The sequence below is a fragment of the Pholcus phalangioides genome, unplaced genomic scaffold, assembly GCF_987345545.1.
Source record: "Pholcus phalangioides strain wild (caught in Gottingen) unplaced genomic scaffold, Ppha-v1.0 ptg000011l_1, whole genome shotgun sequence".
NCBI lineage: Eukaryota > Metazoa > Arthropoda > Arachnida > Araneae > Pholcidae > Pholcus > Pholcus phalangioides.
The window spans coordinates 61071586-61092522 of record NW_028301604.1 but is presented as its reverse complement, the minus strand read 5'-3'; the positions used below and the strand labels follow the sequence as shown (position 1 = coordinate 61092522).

The 20937-nt window shown below is 32.3% G+C and overlaps 1 protein-coding gene across 2 annotated transcripts in view; it reads right to left on the bottom strand.

The window, feature by feature from the left end:
• The window catches only part of Sec31 (COPII coat complex component secretory 31), a 90531-nt gene that overhangs the window by 6610 nt on the left and 62984 nt on the right, over nt 1–20937 (bottom strand). Inside the window, exons 15-22 of one of the 2 annotated variants that reach the window (XM_089239843.1) lie at nt 20746–20872; nt 16674–16813; nt 14935–15108; nt 10344–10460; nt 4898–5162; nt 4585–4782; nt 3577–3772; nt 3411–3484 (exon numbers count right to left, since the gene is read on the bottom strand). In XM_089239843.1, the coding sequence (XP_089095969.1) occupies nt 3411–3484; nt 3577–3772; nt 4585–4782; nt 4898–5162; nt 10344–10460; nt 14935–15108; nt 16674–16813; nt 20746–20872 (1291 nt within the window). Of the gene's footprint in view, nt 1–3410; nt 3485–3576; nt 3773–4584; nt 4801–4897; nt 5163–10343; nt 10461–14934; nt 15109–16673; nt 16814–20745; nt 20873–20937 lie in introns of both variants that reach the window. The other variant, XM_089239842.1, reaches the window with a different exon arrangement.

The following is a 20937-nucleotide window of genomic DNA, read 5'->3' as shown; positions in this document are numbered from 1 at the left end:
AGACTCAGTTGCAATGGTTTAAAAAATCATGTTAGTCGGAAAATGGATGACTGAAAGAAGATGCCTAAACTAACTTCACAATGAAAAGTCAAGAAACAGTTTGAAAATCGGAGATGGCTACGGTAAATTTGTATGGAAGAGAACAGCTTAATGGTAAGTGCATTAAGAAAAATAACTAATGTTTAGTTCATCATTTGTATATGCATTACAGATAGTGGATTAGAAAAATCTGTGCATTGTGAAGCATACTATGATCTCAGAGGTCTACATGAGAATTATAGAAAAATTTTTGATTCCTTGTGTCCACAAATGGTTTTGGGATTGAACTAACTTTACATTACAAGACGAGAAAGCGTCTTGTCATCATGGCAGAAACTCACTGCCAGCTAGTTAATGCAAAGATAAATACAGGAAAGAAAATTTAATTAACCAATAATAGCAGAGAGTGACATCACATTTTCGGATTGTCTGGTTACCCTGCAATTGTGCAAACACTGTTTCCTTTACATATTTAGAGCTAAAATATATTTTTAAAACTGTGTGTGTGTATGATCAAACATTCATTTCCCACTAAAGTACTGATCGAATATTTTTTTTCCAGATGTTGCCAGTTCATAAACTGATTTTTAAGGTCACATCGGAATAAATTTATATATTTTTTCATTAATTCTGTATTTAGAATGATTGTTTTCACTAAAAGTTTTCGTAGAGAGAAATTTTGTTTTTCAAATTTTTGGTTCATTTTATGTTTTAAACGTACAATTGATAATTTTTTTGTACATGATTGAACACTTTCTGTCACGGATAGTAGACTTTACTTGTAACCAAAATCTTAATAGAATTAGATTATCCCCACAATACAACTTTCCTTCTAATTTTGATTCTAGTATACTTTGTCAAGATTGTCTTTTGCTTAATATCCTTTTGAAATAGTTCCACAATTTGACATTCCATATCAATTCAATTCAGAAAGCCCCTGTACCTTCAGCACAATGACTTCTTTAATTTACATAATAATCTCTACCACATTATTTTCAGCCATATTTTATAAAAACAATATTATATTAAACTTTTTCTTGCTGCTGTTTTTGGTTTTTAAAATACAGTGTAATGCCAAAATGTTTTTTTAAACCATAACCATAACTGTTGTGTTTGCTGTGTGTGCACACCCATCTGCTGTACAAAAAGCATGCAGTGGCAGCTTATGCTTCTTTTATCTTTTTTTTGTTCATGTACAATTTTGTCTGATCTGTTTTTACTAATTTTTTTATTAAGTTCTAGGTTTTAATAAATTCATTGTTAGTAGTTACATCTGTATGCATCTTTCCTTGTTTCATGAAACCCTTGAACATCCTTCTCTAGAAGCCAAAACAGCAACAAGAAAAAAGGCAAGGTGGAAATTTTTTACCAACACAACAAAGAAGAGAACCAATGATATAAGCAAATAGCAGGAAAAAATCTGAACGTTTGTTTTATCATCATTGATTAATACTAGAATACTAGAGTATGTGTCAACAAATTGCTTTATTGGTTCGTATAATACTGCTATCATAGCTGCCAACTTTCGAAAATGAAAATTCGGAAGATTTTCGCGCGAACCCGTATTTCATGTTAAAACCACTCCCTAATAAATACGAGAGGGATTTTTCCAAATAGAATAGGGATTTTCCACACATAAAAGTTAAAGAGTAGGGAATAAAATCCCTACTGAAAAACTAGTCAAATTAAAATAGGAATTTTACACACATGGAAGTTAAACCCTTGGGAATAAAATCCCTATGCAAAAAACAAGTGAAATTGGAGGCCAAAACTTCAAAATGGTGATCTAAAAAAATAAATAAATATTGTGTTCAATCAGAAATGCTGTGAACAAACATTCTGCGTGAACGACCCAAAAATCATCGGAAGATGAAGGGAAAAACGCGTCAATTTTTGAAGAACACTGACTTCTTGTGACACTTCTTGATGGGTTTTTCTTAAAAATTTCACATGAGTGATGATGGCAGTCTTTCCATGACCGATATTTATGTCCGTAACACAACTTGTACAAAAAGGAAAAGTCAGCCCTTTTCTGGAAGGTTTGATAAAAGGAAATTCATCGGAATAAGTACCTTTAAAATTGATTAAATATATTTTGCTTATCAGTATTCATGTTTTGTTATATCGCACATACGTAACTTCAACAAAAGAAATTCTGACCATATGCTCGTCATTACCCAGGACTATTGACTGCTAAGCTATTTCCCTTCACGATAAGACAAACCACTTTCTTGTTACCATCATAGGGGTTGTAAAACTTCCTTCAAAAGGGAATTTCCCCATTTACGACGTTTGACGTCATTTCGAAAGGAGAAAAAAAAAAAAGAGGTTTCATGCCCCACAAGAAATTCCTTAGGGATTGTTTTCATAAGCGGGGAATTTTTTAAATGAAGTAGAGAATTTTTAGGGACAATTAGGGATTTTTTGTGATTTTTGTAAAAATTCGGGAGGTTTAAGAACTTTTTGGGACATCGAGGGATGAAGCTAAAATTCGGGAGACTTGGCAGCTATGCTGCTATACTACTACTACTAAACCCAGCCATGCACCTCGTCCATATTCCTTTGCGGAACCTCTAACAAATTGGTACATGCAGGAATGTGCGTGTACGTGTAGTGAAACCTGATGTGAAGTTCGTTTCTGTGTAATGCTTGTTATGTGTAGTGCTGCCATCTTCCACCAGTTTTTTCTAACTATGAGTGAAGTGTAATGATTGAATAATTAATCGTTGTAGGCCTGTTGCTCTCTGTGGCGAGACTTTTTAATGGGGAGATCGGCTCGCATTTGCGACTCGAAGTTGTATGCTGCTATACTGCTACCCTGAATCAGCTGATAAACGAAACCCACTTTCATCCACAAATAGAATATCTGCTTCAGTCAGTGCTATTCAGTCCAGGTGGTGTGTTAGACATCACTATCCAAAAATTTAAACATTTTTTTTATGCACATTGTTGTTGCTTAACTTTTGAGCCAGCTTATTAAAAATAAGAAGTAATTCAATGAAAATTGAATGCATCCATCATTAAACAAATTAAGACATTGAGTTCGATAATTCAAGGAAAACATTCCACTTAAAATAATAATAACGAAAATAACATCAGATATTATAGTACAGTGAAATCTCAATATAACAATATGCTGGGGACCACAAAAAAAAAAATTGTTGTAGAGGGATTATTCTTATATCAAGAGGAAGCAGTTTAATATTAGATTATAAATGTTTCAAAACAAGACTTGAAAAAATATAGTTGTAGAGGGATTTATTATTATATAGAATATCATTGTAATGAGGTTTCATTGCATGTAGAAGGTGATTCTTCTATTTGGCTTTCTTTTTATTTTGAATATCACAAAAGATGCAGGAATATTTTACCTTGTGTAAAAGTGGAGTCAGGGTAAGGCAAATTTGAATAAGATACTTGAGCTCCAGCAAATATATTAGTTCCACTGAAAGAAAATATATAGACAATATAATAAATAATCATGGAATGAGAACTTAAAAGAGGTGGGGAGAAACCAACAATCATTAATCTACCTACCCTTGACTTGTATTGAGAACATTCACTGGTTGGGATACTGGTGCATTATAGGAGCCTGGCTGATGATATACATTGTACGGTGCTGAATACGCATTCTTAAATGGCTGACTTCCATCTGATGGTTTGGGTAGTGTTGGATATTCACTCATACACAGATTCTTAGAATAGCGTTGCAAATGTGGTAAACCTGTAGTACCTGAAAAAATATTCAAAATATAAATTGGTAAAACTTTTTACTTTCAATTTTGTCACATCATGACCATTTTTTGTACAAAACTTATCTGACAGGGACCTAGAAATTTTAAAAATAAATTTTGAATGGCATCTGATTGTCTCACCATCTAGTCATGATTTGAATTCAGACCTGCACATTCAGAGGTAGATATGCTAATCATTCGGCTACAGGTAGCCTATAATTTAACTCTCTACTGTATAATATATGGTGGGACTTCAATTATCTAAGCATTGACTGACTAAGTTTCAAGTTATCCAAGGTAGATTTCAGAAATGATTAAAAAAAAAAAGAAGTAAAACAACATACAAAATGCTCTGCATCACAACAAACTGGTTCAACTACGACTGTGGTGTGTAGCGAAAGCTTTATGCATTACGTGAAAGTTGAGGGAGGTTCAGAAGACATTGAAAAACTATTTCAAAATGTGTACAATAGTCTCCAAAATGTTGCAAATTACTAATTCAGTACAATACTTTGTAACTTCATACTGTACTTCATTGTAAATTTTAGATAATCTATGTGAAAACATAGTTTTCAATATGTACATCTTTCATTTATTTGAATCTTACACAATGTAACTTAATACTGTATTGTGCAGTGATTCTAAATAATCTTTGTGAAAACATAGTTCTCACTATTTACATATTTCATTAATTTGAACTTAATAATGTCAGTATCACCACATATTATGGATATCTGATGTAGGTTAACATCAGCTCAGATAATTGAGCCCTATTGACTACATATTCATTATTTTAAATAGTAAAACATACCAGATGTTTCTCTCTGAGAATGTTGAGGGATATAACCAGTTTTTGGAGGTGGCCAAGAGCCAGTCATTAGAGGCGCACTACTAACAGGATGAATACCTGACGCTGGATATTCATACATATCATTCTCTGTGTGTGACCAGGGGACACTCATTGTAGGTACATGTGATACACTTGAAGGCGCATTGATAACAGGAACAGCTTGGGGAAGAAAAGGTGCTAGAAATTGATAATAAAGTTTTATTTGCCAAAAGAATTAGATTGGAAAACTTAACATACTTACATAAAAATTTAATTTATTATTGAAAAGGCCTACCAGATTCTCCGCTCTGGGAATATTTGGGAATAAAACCAGCTTTTGGCGGCGACCAGGAGCTACTTATTGGAGGTATATATGATGTACTAGATGGCACATTGCTAACAGGAATATTTTGGGGAAGAAAAGGCACTGGGATCTGAGGCACATAAGTTTGTTGTAGATTTGATGCACTGATTGGCAGTTGATGAGGGAAGCCAAAACTTTTACCAGAAGAAAATGAACTGTCTATACCAGTAGGCACATCTGCTCCTGAGTTTACTAGCTGTAACATTAATAAATTATTCAGGTATTAGAACATATCACAAGAAAATTTTTTGTACATTCAAAACTGTTCCCATACATTAATCATTTGTTTGTATATCAAAAACTATCAGACTGTCAAGCAACACATTCCAACTTGAAAATTGATATCATGGCATGTAATAATCATCATCTTTGGAAGAACTAGAATTAACCCTTTATATCTGATATTGTGAAAAGTAGAATAAGAAGAAAATTATAATAAATAGTTATCATGTAAATTATTTGGTAGGTCATTTTAGTTCTAATTAAAGGGAAAAAAAACAATTTTTTTGAAACGGTTTCAACAAAAGTTAGTTCGTAAAACAAATCATCTATAACCTGGTACTTTAAAGTACTGTCAAGATATAAAGTGTTAAGCCAGAATTAATCAATGTGTGAAATGCAGGTGCTATGGGCTACAAAAAAATAGGAGCTACTATTTTGCTAAAAGGAATTTTTTTTTAATTTAATTTTTTCTTCTAAAATAACCTTTCTAGGGATAAAAAAACAGCTTCCAGTTTCAAACCCAGACTCTATTAATGCTATAACATAGATAGTAATCACAATTAGTATATGTACAGTACGCTAAAAAAGCAGAAAAGCAGTGCATGCAAAATTGGGGTGGTCTATTTCTAACCTTCCCCCCCAAAAAAGAGTTGTTCCCTGCTTTCTGTCATTTGGAGAGGAAGAACACATGCAGTAATGTATAGGACTCTAGAAAAAATTTATAACCAGTGCTCTGACATAACTAAATATTAATTCGATTAGTATGATGATAAATCAGATTGGTATTTGTCAAAATGTGATTTCATCACATTGCCTAAACAATATTTGCTAAATATAATGAAAAACTGCAAAAACATTTCTTTTTATAATTTTAAAAGATTGCAAGTCATGGAGTGATTATATGAGAATTTTTTAAAAGGGCAGGCAACATTATTTTTTTTGCACTAGGCCACAAAATTCCTAATCCTGGCCCTAACTGGAATATGGAAATATAATAGACCAGCATTCTCATTGTGACTTGAGAATTTGAATTGCTGCATGCAATTGCAATGAATAAAGATTGATCTGTAGATAAGATCTGTATCAATGTGTAAAGATCAATGAATAACGATTGATGTGTAGCTGTCAGTGATACACTGGAAACCATCCACATTGTATGAAGGAAATAGCATTGCATTCAGAGCACTTGTTATTAACTATAGCAAAATAATGCAGTTCGTCTCAAAAGTTTAGACACTATGGATTTTTGACTGCGTCATGGATAACATTTCAAATTTTGATTTTTTTTTTTTTTTTTGCTTGTGATCAGAATGCAAAAACTTACTTTAAACTTTGGTCATTTTCCAGGAAAATAAGTTTTGGATTTTTTAAACTCAAAATTTTGAAAAAAAGATATTTTAAAAGTTTAGAAAAATTTCCAATTATATGCAAATTTTGAAGATTGTGTCTATATGACATATCAATGATCGAGAAATGATAGTATAAAAGTGGAAAGCGCTATCGGATTGATTTTCATTTGGAAAAAAAAAATTGCAGAAGTCACATATTTTATACGATGAAATCCCTCGAGTACTTCATTTGAAAGCAAAAAAAAAGAAAAGGAAAAAGGCTGTAGAAGTCATTGCTATATATTGCAGGGTTCCAAGCAAAATCTGCTCGATCATTTCCCTGACAATAACTCAAAATTTTCCGTGCCCAAAAATGCATACACAGGGTTCCCTCTCAAAAAAGTAGAATGGGGGGGGGGGCTTACCCCCTTAGACAGCATAATCACAGCACATACTATTAAAAAGATCGCACAAAAATTCTTTTTTTCTAAAAAATTCAAAAATTTATTTTCTCACAGCACTATTTCATTATCATATAAGATTGACTCAAGCTAAAGCAAAATGACAGAAATTACTTGGTAACAAAAACAATTTTTGGCCAAAACAGTGTACTAGCAACCACAGATAATTCTATCCCTCTTCACAATATGTTACCTTCTTTTTTTTTCGAGTCTTCTAGAGTCCAGTGTGTAAACTCTTCTCCTCAATGCACAGCAAATTATAAAGACACGCAAGTTTTTTAGGAATGATGCTCCTTTGCGAATGCTCCCAAAATCACAGTGCAAAATGTGCAAATTACAGGGTCCAATGTAAATAAGTCCAGATGAACTGGATGGTTTTAATGCACTGTCCACCTTTTTGAGGGATATGTTTACATTTTAGTGTAGAATGCCAGTGTCATAGTTTTCGATAAATGAAGCACTTTTATTTCTAGCTCTTTGCAGAGCTTTGTAAACATTGTTTATGCCTCTACATGTCCTAAAAATAAAGAAGACAATCTCATGCTATTGGGTAGCATCGGAATCACAAAACCTAGAATCAGTGGTTCTTAACCGGGGATGCAAAAGAGCATTTTGAGGGTGTGACATAAAAAAAAAATACATATTGACTGATTATTCAGGAAAATTCAAATCTGGGACAGCTTCCCAATCCATATCAATTTCAGAAAGTTTTTTTGCAGAAGCTGCAGCCTCTCCAACTTATTACGTTCCAATCTTGCAATAAGTTTTCACATGAGATCTTTAAAAGAATTTTAAACAAAAAACTAACAAATATTTTTAGAAATGACTTGCACTCTGGGGGTACTGTCGTAAGAAACTCATCTCACACTTAATGGAGTATCTTTTACTGTCAGGCCAGAGGTAGCAAACTTATCTGAAATAGACTTGTTGTTCTATATAAACTTCACATTGTCAAAAATGTATATCACTCTTTCCAAACATTACACATTTTCAACCCATCTCCTACTAAAAAAATTCAGAGAAAACCCTTTCTCTTTCAATTTTACTCATTTGTGTTGCATTGTAATGCATGTGAACTGTGTGTGGTAAGGAGGAGAATTTTACAAACAAAAAACTATATGCCACTGAGGAGTTGTTTCATCCCATCCAGCTGCCTTCCATACAAACCACAGGTAAACCCCCTCCATCTTGACATATCTGAATGGGCCCCTATACAGAGGCAGGAAAAAAAAGCAAGAGGATAAACCATTTTGATAAAAAAGAAATTAAAGCTGGTATTGGCTTTTTGTTTTCTACGATGGACAATGGAAAAGAGGGTCTCCTCTTTAGACCCCTTTCATCCATTTACTGAAAAAGCAGGTTCAGTGACCTTACCAACATTGGTTTTCAGTATGTAAAATCCCACCCTTCAACTGGTAAGACATTTTGCTCATGTACACCAAACTTTCTGTCAGTACAGGATCCAGAGGAAAATGCAATAGAGATTGTTGATAACTTTATTACTCATTGGTGAATTTTTCTGAGTGTTATTAGGCAAAGTTTATCTATTCTTCCAAAAATTACCTTGCATGAAATTATGAAAGATCCTGGAATGGAAATTTCAACAGATACAGTTCATAGACAGATCAGAGAGGCTTGTATTTGGTTCATAAAAGAGTGGTTAGGAAATCACCTGTCACACAGCCTGAAATTTTCCACAGAGAAATGGAGAAGAGAGACTACTATTACTAAACCATACACGCACCTCATTCACATTCCTCTACTTTCAGGAGACAGTGCCTTTGCATGATGTGAAAAGTGTGATTTATTACATAAAATTTAGCAATGAAATTCTGAAAAAAATTGTATGTGAAGATGAATATACCCTGCATCATCTTGGATGGAAAATTTTGAATGAAGTGGATTATTTCTTCACACAAAAATAATAAATAAATAAAACAGCAAATCTTTATTTTTTCAAATTTTCATTTATGTTTTCAATGCATTTTTTAAGTATCAAAAATGCAAAAATATTTTGAAAATTTCAAAAAATGAAAGCTCGAGTTTGAAAGGGTTAAACATTATGTATGTTATGCAGCCAAGTTTGTGAGCCATGGTATGAGGTAGTTAGCTTATTTCTCTCTCATACACGTGCATTTTCCATACAGATGGAAAGATAAGATCCTCAAATGTCCAGACTATTCAGTGTTATATTAAGGAAAAAAAAAATCTTACAGTATCATTGAAATCACATAGCTACCTGTATTTTTTTAAATCTGAATTTTCTCTAAACTTTTGAGACAGATGTTTTTTGAATATTTGATACCGTAAAAATTCTTAATGTTCTCTTGTAACAATTTTTCTTATATAAATGTAGAAATGCTTCAGGTATTATCAATTAAAAGGTGCTAATTTTACTCACCATATTTTTCTTGTTATTTTGAGAAAAGTGCGTTATCTAAACTTTTGAGACAGACTTTACTTGTTCACAGCCACTTTTAGAGCCAAGTCATTCAGTAAACCTGCTCTGAACTACCCATAACAATGATTTTGCTTAAACTGAGAACATGAAAACCAAATATATAGATGAGGGACATATGTTGAATGGTAAAAGTATTGATTTCTCATGGTTTAAGCTATCAAGTGAAATGTTTATTGAAGTTCGCATAAATACCTTGAACAAAGTAAAATCAAGACCACAGATGATTTTCGACAAAATTTTAAACTAGATTTGCCACATTAACAGCTCCTTTTAGTCCATCTAAAAACAACTAAGAGAAGCATCAGATTTTTTTATTTGCATATGCTAATTCTTCTGGAGATAATCAAGAAAACAAACGATAGGTCATGAGGATTTTAAAAAGTTGGTTAGTTACTTCTGAAGTGGAATGTGTAATGAATTTTAATTGATATTCACACATAAAAGTATTGACATAACACACGTAGAGGAAAGTAGAGAAAAATAGCAAGATGTGTGTGTTTTATCTATGTTACTGCCAAACCCTGAAGTTGGCCACTGTGTGAAGGGGCCAGCCCAGTTGACGTAGCCAGTGTCCGGAATTAAGGCTTTTGCCGGCCCCTATTAATCCCTAAGTTTGGGGTCATTGCTGCATTATTGTATTTTTTTGTGACAATTTTGGGCATTTATTAGCTATGGAAAAAACCCTAACAATCAAAGGAATCGGAATATCAATATCTTAATGATACATATATAAGGATTGACATATAGGGGGCCAGCGAAAGCCCGAATTTCGGACTTTGGCCAGGTCAATTGGGCTGACCACTTCATTTGGCAGTAACATCTATATAGAAAAACCATTTTCACTGCTTAATGAAATTTAATGAACTACTTAAATTTATAAGTTAAAAAAAAAATTCAAAATTTACCGAAGTAGATTGCTGATATGAACTGGGAGTAAAATTTGCATGAGGAATGGATGTTTTAGATTGAGTATTTCCTTCAGATGCTTGAGTAATCCGATCTATAAACATAGCACATGATTCCTAAAATAATAATGTGCATTAAAAAGTAATAAAACTGTACAAAAATTTGTTAACTAAAACTAAACTTTCACTTGAAAGAAAAATAGTAGAATATCCCTTAACACGCCAGAGAATTCTGTATACATTTTTCGATATTTATACGCATAAAAATATAGTCAAACTTAGTTATAATGACATCCAAAAAGCAGCAAAATTTTGTTGTTCTAACCAAGGTGTCATTACAACCAATGTTGACATTTTCAAGATCTTTTAAGTATGAAATATATAATTAAATGCAATCAACTACACATGAAGGTTTTATTTATTATGATTAAGTCGACAATACTTTATCTAGAATATTAGAAATTGGAATCATAAATATGTGAACATACAGGACGTCGTCAATGACTATGTCAATACTCAAATGACTCTGGCAAGAAATAAAATGTTACAGTAGGTCTGCAATGAATTAAAATATACTTCATAAAAAAAAGTTGAACATCATGAATGCATAAGATAAGCATATATGACCACATTTATTACAATATAATTTATAAAATGTAAATTATCTTCATTGACAAAACAAAAAATCTGGAATTTCTATCAAAATGTCAAGGGCAAAATTACAGGAAAATATGGAAAGAATGTGAGTCCTCCTATATCTTCATATATATTACTTACCTCATATATTACTTATATACTTCCATCTTTCCCTAGAATATGGGTCAGATGTGGCCCTTCATTATGATAACTCATAAATGTCTTGTGACCTGTCCCTAGAGGCATACACATACCCTAATTATGATAAATGGAAATTGTAAAATATACAAAACTTTGTTTTGCGCTGTTGTTCAGATGACTTCAGAAAAACTTCATTGTGATCCTTACATACAGGCAGATGAATGTTTTTAGTTTTGATAATGTTCAGCCACTCTTATGAGATTGCATTGATAATTTTTTTTTTCACTTCCCGAATGTTACACACAAGTTGAATTGTTGGCAAAAAAAGTCAGTTTTTGTCTTAAAATTTAACTCATTGATGATGTTGAATTTATCTTTATAAATACTGAAAAGAATATATGTTCCAAATTTAGTTTCTTTCCCCAAACATTAACCCCTCAAGCGCGGAGGAGATATAAATGAATCCCATCTCTTAGGGCAAAAAAGATTTAAATGGAATCGCTGGTTTTTGCAGATGTTTAGTAAAAAAAATTACAATTTTGAAACTAATCAGTGAATTAATTTGAAATTTTTTATGTTTATAAAATAAGGCCTTAGCTATAATATTATATAGTATCACTTGTATTACTTAAAAATTTATATGAGATTTTCTTTGGTAAAATTGTTTTTTTCACTTATACAGCTGCTAAAAACTTGATTTATAACACAGCCTCCTGGCCGTAACAAAGAACTACAAACTCAATTATACAGAGCATTCTAGGTCAAAGGGGTTTAAACACACTCTTTACAATAATAATTATTCAGGGTATTTTAGCTCAATGGGCTAAAACATGCTCTTTACAATAATATCTCAGATCCCCATGTGTCAAGCAGCAAATGTTCATCACTCACATTAAAATATGATAAATGAAAATAATGTAATAGTTATGATTGGACAAAGCCACATTATTCCTCTTTTGAATGATACCAAACATGCAGAGATTGTGAAATAATGAAATGGATTAATAAATCAAGATATGCAGTTGGCCTCTGCTACATATTGGGTACATATGTGGCCACATAAGATGTTTTTTCGTACGTACTGGGTACGTAGAATAGCACTGAGGGATTAATCGACTGCAACAACCTCCCATTAAATATTATTGATTGTACTTTAATTTCTCATTTTATTTGCAACATCAACCATCAAATTTCATCACAGCATCCTCTAGTACAGGCCTCGGCCAAACAACACTGTATGAATAAATAAATCTTCCAAAATGAAAAGCTTCATTTTTCCATCTATAACACTGCTTCAACTTGAAGTACATATGTGTAAATCATACAACAGATGAGTCATGCAAGTTATTGCTTTAAAGTTTAAAGCTTTGCAGCATTTATGTCAGAAAATCATTATCTTGGGAAATCATCATGAATGGATCACAGTATGATGACTTAAATGGATCACAGTATGATGACTTAAATGGATCACAGTATGATGACTTAAATGGATCACAGTATGATGACTTAAATGGATCACAGTATGATGACTTAAATGGATCACAGTATGATGACTTAAATGGATCACAGTATGATGACTTAAATGGATCACAGTATGATGACTTAAATGGATCACAGTATGATGACTTAAATGGATCACAGTATGATGACTTAAATGGATCACAGTATGATGACTTAAATGGATCACAGTATGATGACTTAAATGGATCACAGTATGATGACTTAAATGGATCACAGTATGATGACTTAAATGGATCACAGTATGATGACTTAAATGGATCACAGTATGATGACTTAAATGGATCACAGTATGATGACTTAAATGGATCACAGTATGATGACTTAAATGGATCACAGTATGATGACTTAAATGGATCACAGTATGATGACTTAAATGGATCACAGTATGATGACTTAAATGGATCACAGTATGATGACTATTACATACTCATAGTACTTATAACCATCAACTGTTGCCTAGAAGAGCTGCCAGTGACATTTGGGTGAGGTTATTAGAGTGGTGGACAGTCAACACCCATAGCCAATGCTGGCTATTAACTCAGGAATGCAAAGACTGTGCCAAGAGGAGTCCAATACCACTAAAAATGCACACCATGATACAGACATACAACAACTTTTAAAGTAATCAGGCCTTCCACTCAAAAAATTAGAAAAAGCAAGACTAAAAAGTAGGATGGGAGAGGGTACCCCCCCTCCCAGACAACATAATCATAGCATAACAAAAAATTGCACTATTTCCGTATCCTATAAGATTGACTCAAGTCAAAGCAAAATGACATAAATGACTTGGTTACAAAAACAATTTTTGGCCAGAACATTGCACTAGCAACCACAGAAAATTCTTTTCTGTTCTCCTCAAATTATAAATTATTATTATTATTACTATTATTTGGAGTCTTCACAGTGCAATCTGTCAACTCTCTTCAGCACACAGCAAATTATGAAGGCATGTAAGATTTTTAAGAATGACGCTCCTGCACTTTCAAAAGCATGGTGCAAAACAAGTTCCAATGTAAATAACACAATTGTGTTGCCATCTTTTTTTTTTAAAGGGATTTGTTTACATTTTTCTGTTCAATACCAGTGTAATTGTTTTTGAAAAATGAAGCATTTTAATTTTTAGCTCTTTGCTGAGTATTGTATACATTGTTTATGCCTCTGCATGCCCTAAAAATACAGAAGACAATGGAATGCTATTGTGTAGCATCAGAATAATCAAACGTAGAATAAGCCTATGTATCAAACTACTTTGTAATGCAAACTGTTGTTTCACCTATACACAAAACGTGCACCATAATTTTAAATGATAATTGCTAGTTACTGTCCAAGACCACGAGAAGTAAATACAAAATTATTTTTCCCATCCAGACCAAAGTTTTAAATGACTACTCTACTTTTTGAACCCTCAAACTAAGCAACTGAAAAATTAATAAACCAAATGGTCCACATACGCCCCCCCCCCAAATAACCTTGAAAGCGATACAACTTCCGCTTTGGCAGGATCATTAATTGCAATCTACATTTGTATTATTTTGCAATATATCGATGATTCCCTGCTCAATTAAAACCTATTACACGAATTTTGTAGCTAGGATTTGGTAAAAAGGTAGGAAAAGTAGAACAAAAACCAGAAAGTAGAACAAAACTGAGAAAGTAGGACATTTCACCAAAAAAGTAAGAAAAGTAGGACGAGTGGGAGCCCTGACTAATAAATAAATACAGGGTGTCTATAATTTAAAAAATGATATGGCTTGAGATGTCTAAAACTGCAGATTTAACTTTTCATCACAAAATTATGCAACTTAATAAATATAAGTATCTTAATGAAGAAATGAGAATACTTGAAACCTTTTAAAAACGAAAATTTCTGTATAGCTTTTAGTGGGGAATTAGTGGGTTCATATAAGAGTTTCACCCGTGAAGCCTGTTCTAGCAAAATCAATGTCATACTCTTTAGTGAAGAAACAAGAATATAAATTGTTCTGCTGGAGATGTTTAGATACCCTGTAATGAAGCTTGAGCAATTTGGCCACATTTTCCTTGCAAAAAATTATAATTTGAATATAAAACATTCTCTATTGGTGAATATTAGAACTGAATTTTTTTTTTTTTTTTTTGCTCTCAATTTCTTTCCCATTTCTTCATTATGATATCCTCAAAATTTCATAGCTTCTGATAAGTAGTTAATGCTGTAAACTACTCAGAACATGCCAACTCTAATTATAGGCACCCTGCATGGAGTTTAAAACTTTAACCAACATTTGCTCATCATAGGCAGGGAAAAATTAGTTACCTCATTTTTTGCATATGAAAGATACATTTCAGCCCCTTTTAAATGTCCTTGGGAAGCCAAAACCGCAGCAAAACTATTTAGAAGAAATGAAAGAGCTCCACTCTGTATACAAGGTGAAATTTTAGATGTTTGTGCAACTGCGTGTCTTAAAACTATTATTTGTTCAATCAGATCCTGTAATATACAAAATAGATAACATACATAAAAATTAAGCAAATGAACCCATGACTCAACAAATCAGATAGGAACCAAAATTTTTATGCATTAAATCTGGGTTTCACTGTACATGTATTTTTTTGATTTTGCAATTGAATGGTATACATATTTCGGTTTTTTAATACTAAAGAAATCAATTAAGGAAACCAAAACCAAGAAGGAATTATCTCATTGAGATAGAATATAGTTAGCTTAATAAAAAATATGATAAAAATTAAGAATTTTTTTTTAACATCAGAAATAATCAAAAAGTGATTTGAATAATCCACAGAGCTAGCTAGTTTGTTGTCTATGAAAAATGTGAACAGTTTAAGGGTGAAAAGAGAAATTTCTCAATCTTTGTACAATAAGACCTAGGTATGATGCCATTACTTTTAACGTTGCCTGGCCTATAACGTCACTTTTATTGGTTCTTGCCAACATATAGTCGAGTACACTTATAACATACCCTGGATATAATATGTATACACTCCAAATATTACACATGGTTTTGTAATCCACAATTTTTGGCCCATTCCATATATTTTTACCTCTGTTATTCCATGCCCCACTTAAACATACACTGTGGATATAACAACTAAGAACACTTTCTTAAGCTAGAAAATAATGCTGATATAACATACTGCAAACAAAAACCTGGGAAAATGAAGCCAAAACTGACTTATTTGTACAACATGTGTACAGTGATCTCTCACTTAAACGTTTCTCTCAGTTATAAGACAATTTTCTGCACTCCTGGTCACAGATATAGCGTAATAATACTATTCACATATACAACTTTCTCACTTATGTGTTTTTCATTGCCCATAAGTGAGAGATATCTGCAGGTGATATCTTAACCCATTAATGACGACTTTGATTTTTTTAAAAACAAAAAATAATGAGTGGAACCACTTCCACTATTTATTGGTAAAGAAAAAACTTAAAATTTAGAATGGCAAATTTTCTTACCAACCAGCGTTAATGGGTTAATGTTTTTATACAAAAAGCCACGAGAATTTTTCTAGTAACAAATTTATTAATGGCACTGTAATAGTTCACAGCTAAAAAGCGCCACCTTTTAGTAACAAATATAATTATTCTAACAGTAAAATTATGTCACTTCAAAATATTCCAAATCTTTCTATGAATTTCTATGAAACTGCATGGAATGCAAAATTCGTTCTGACAGGACATGTCTCAAACTATCTGTCAATCTCGCGAATGAAGGTGTTTAGCTCAAGTGTACTTCTAGGCTGAAGGTGCACCAATATAATAGCACCTTGCTAATTTTTGATAGCTGTTTCTGTCGAACAGATAATACAGTTATTCTGAAATTCCAGTTTTTACTTTTTAGCATATATACACAGTAAATTGTTTCAACTGCATAATTCTTTCTTGGGGGAAAGGATGAAGTTTTTCATGCAAATTGAAAAAGAGTGCATATTGAATCAAGCAATAAATAAAAATTTCATATAATTGAAAAAGAAAAATTTCGTCAAGTTGTCAAGTTTATATAGAAAAAAATAAAAAAAATACAAAACCTGCAAAGGGTAGGTGCCTTTTTGAACATCTCTAACCCAAAGATAAGCAAAACGTTCTAGATTGCCAGCAATTATGTAACATAAAGCTGCCTCATGTTTCGTAAAATCTTTCTGAGCATCCAATCTTGAATAAAGCTTTTCTGTTGAGATAAGAAACATTGCTAGACTATTCTGATACATAGAAGGAAATTTTATTTTTTTGTTAGTATTACAGTCAGACTCACACTCTTATATTATAAATTTTCACATACAACAAAGTTTTTCTATGTCCAATGAATTTTGCATTGCTTATCTATATAGATTGCTTATAACCAGCAAGCACTAATTTCAGCAAAGTATGCTTGCAACAAATTTTCAACCAGTTACCAAACATGAATTGTCATGAATTTTTTTGTAATTTGAACACACACACTATAAACTTTATTTACCTTTCTACAATGTGTACCTACAACTGATAATGCCCCCCGCACGTTTTTTCCCTGGAAGATTTAAAATAACACTGGCAAACAAGGTTTTTGTTTCTTGGACGCTGAGTACTGTTTCTTACGTATTTTTCGATGCTGATTCTGAATCTGTTGTCAGAAATCGTCCATCAGGCACCAGTTTTCTGCAATTGCATTTTCCATTGTTGCGGGCTAGCCTAACCAGCCTTAATACTCTATACTTAGAAGATCAACATTTTTAACCTAATAATGGGTATTATGAATATTAAAACTTGCCTCATCTGACTAAATATTATGGAATAGTACATCAAGATTCTTTTGAGATACCTCTGATCATGTGCTAGCCATGGGGACAAGGGAATTACGAGTCTCTTTCACCTTTTCTAGGGAATTTCTGACCAAACTGTCCAAGCTTTGCTCCTCGACCAAAGCTATTTGAAAACCTTTTTTCGAATGAAGGCGACTTAGTCTATTGCAATGATGTCGATGCTCTGTATGTTGCATTGGGGAATCAGTATAATCCCCTAGAGGGGGTTATTCATAGATTCCTCTAAAACCAGCTTGAAAGCAGTACTTTTGCACAATGGTAACGAAAACCCCTTCATTTGCATCGCTTACGGGGCCCACATGAAAGAGACATGAAAAGATGAACGTTTTATTACGGATGGTTCAGTATGAAAGACATACCTGGCACTTTTGCAGAGATTTGAAAGTCATTGCCCTTGTACTAGGTCTTCAACTAGGATATACAAAATTTTGCTGTTTCTTGTGCTTGTGGGACAGCAGAGATAGACAAACCATCATGTAAAAAAACAATGGCTACCAAGAAGACAGCTCGTTCCGGGAACCAAAAATGTCGTCAGTCAGCCCTTGGTGGATCCTCAGAAAGTCTACCTGCCATACATGCTACACATTAAACTGGGATTGATGAAAAATTTTGTTAAAGGAATGAATTTTGAAATGGCGTTGGCTTTACCTTTCTAAAAAAAAAATTTCCACGGGTCAGTGGCGCTAAAATCAAGGAAGGCATATACATTGGCCCTCAAATTCGAGAATTAATGAACGATGCTGAGTTCGATGCCACCCTAAATGAGCAAGAAACACCAGCATGGGAGTCATTCAAGTCCAGAACTTTCTTGGAAATAACAAGACAGACAAATATAAGGACCTTGTGGAGGAATTACTTCAGAACTATAAAGCTCTTGGTTGCAATATGTCACTGAAAGTGCATTTTCTTCATTCACATTTGGATTTTTTCCCAGAAAACCAAGGTGATTTCAACGACTAGCACAGTGAGCAATTCCACCAGGACATATCCATCATGTAATCACATTATCAAGGCAAGTGGAGCCCAAACATGCTGGCCGATTACTGTTGTACATTAAAAAGAAATATTCCTGCTGCAAAATACAGAAGAAAATCATGTAAAAATACCTTTTGAACTGCCATTAATATTAGAATTTCAGCTATTTTAATAAGCAAATGCAAAAAATATACGTTTTTCAAAATTTTAAACGTGTGTTACTCAAACACTATGCCTGACACACAAATTCTGAAAGCATATTCGGAATCAACGGGGAAACTACTATAAGAATGACCCTATTTGATAAAAGAAACACAAAAAAAGTCAAATTTTGTTTACCAGTGTAATCTTTGCTTCAGATATATATTTTTTAATTTTCCCTGTTAATTCCTATTTTGCTTGCATTAAACCTTAATACTTAATAGGAAGGAAATATAGAAGTTATTTATTCCCAAGAATATAACTTCCAAAACACTTTTACCATGCATTTGCCACTATTTAGCTATATTTGGAACATTGGTTATGATAGTGTTATTGTGTGCAAGTTAATTTTGAGAATGTCCACACACAAAATGCTATGCCTTGCCTTGAAAATTGAAGCTATAAAGTTGGTTGAAAGACAAAAATGGAAAAAAGCGAGGTTTCAATGAAATTCAGGATTCCTTTAAGTTTTTTATCAATGATTCTAAGCAAAGAATTGAGGAGAAAGTTTTCCAAAGGGGTGCATTGAACATCTCAAGAAGAGAATCAGAGAAGGAATGAACCAGTGACCAGGTCCTTGATAAAAGAATAGCCATTATATTTTGCATTTGGTAAATATTATTTTAATGCAAAACATTTGTCATCCACAATCATATCAAGCAAAAAAAAGCAACCATTATATTACTTTTTCTATAAACAAATATTTTACTTGATGTATTCATTTAAATAAGGTTCTAATTACATTAATTTTTTTTTAATATATTAGTTTAACCTCTATTTTAAGAATGCATAGATTATTGAAAAATTTGTATCAAAGATTTCCAAGGAACCAGAAAAAACTATTTTCCTTATAGATAGAGTTTAATGGAATGCACATTATTGCTACTAGAGATCTCCAGAAATCAAAGTGTAATATCATTATATAAAAGATTATAGAGGGTATCATTACATTGAAGTTTTAGTGTGTACATTTAAAAAGTATATTCTAAATTCCCTATTTTATTCCTTTGCAAGTTCAAAAACAGAAGAAAAAATTTATCTTTGATATTTATTTTGGTAGAATCCATAAAAGCCTACACATGATTCAAAATATATATCAAAATGCTCAAAATGCAGTCTGATTTCAGAAAGTGAAGGGAAAGATCCAGGAGGAATTCAGATTATATGAAGCTTTATAGCAAAAAAAAAAAAAGGACATGCTTTTCAGTCTCAATTGGTTAACTTCTTTTAAAAAAATCCATTAAACTACATTAAATAACTTTATAAATCAAACCACACCAAAATAGATGATGTTTTTCCTCAACTTGAACTGAAAATTTTTTTTTTAATGGAAAATGCTCAGATTGGATTCTCTTTCTAAGTTGGGGGGAAGGGGCTGTACTATGTTAGCATAAAATTTACGGTATATTATTTTGATCACTTTATTTCACTTAGTGTTTCAATAACAATTCAAAGTAAATATGAAACACTGATTTTTTTAAAATAAATAATAAAACCGAAACCAGGATGTAACAATAATGATTACGTTAATTTAAAGTTATTCTTGTGATATTAAATTGTACAGCAGTTACTTTCAAATTGAATGAAAATACAAAAAACAATGTGTGAGGATTACAGCCTCACACGTAAAATGGCATCAATGAAAAAAAAGAAAAAATAAAGTGATTGCTTATTAAGGTCTCTGGATTTCTATGTCAAAATTACTTCACAGTTACAATGCCAAGGGTTTATGAACAAATTATCATCATGCTTGATCAGGTATTATTTTCATGTTCATATAAAATAATACTGTATTGCAGCTATATGACTGGAGATTAGCAAGCTTGGTTGTAAAATAGAAATATACATCAAGGTTTCTAGTTTAGCAAAGAAATCACTCTAACTACAGTTTGTAGGGAGAAAATTCTAAAGCGATATTGTTTTAATTTTAAAACAAGTTTTTTTCCCCTCTTTCAACTTAAAATTGAAGCCCAATAATTTTCATCTGTGTTATACACATTTTTGTTAGAATTTTCTTATAACTTCTGGCTTATAAGATTTCCAACTTAAAAATAATATAACATAAACACATTACCATACAAACTGAAACTCAATTATTGTTTTTATAATAAGCATTATCACATACCACATAAGAAAGGAAATTCCTCTGGCTTTGAATATACTAATATTGCAGCTAATGTTTCTTTCCAGCTTTTTATATCACAGTTTTCAACGAAAGGCAGCCAATCTGATGACACAATAGCAGAAATCAGCTGACATGAAAAATAGAAAAAATACTTAAACTTTTGAACAAATTGAAAAAAAAAGTGTTCAGGCT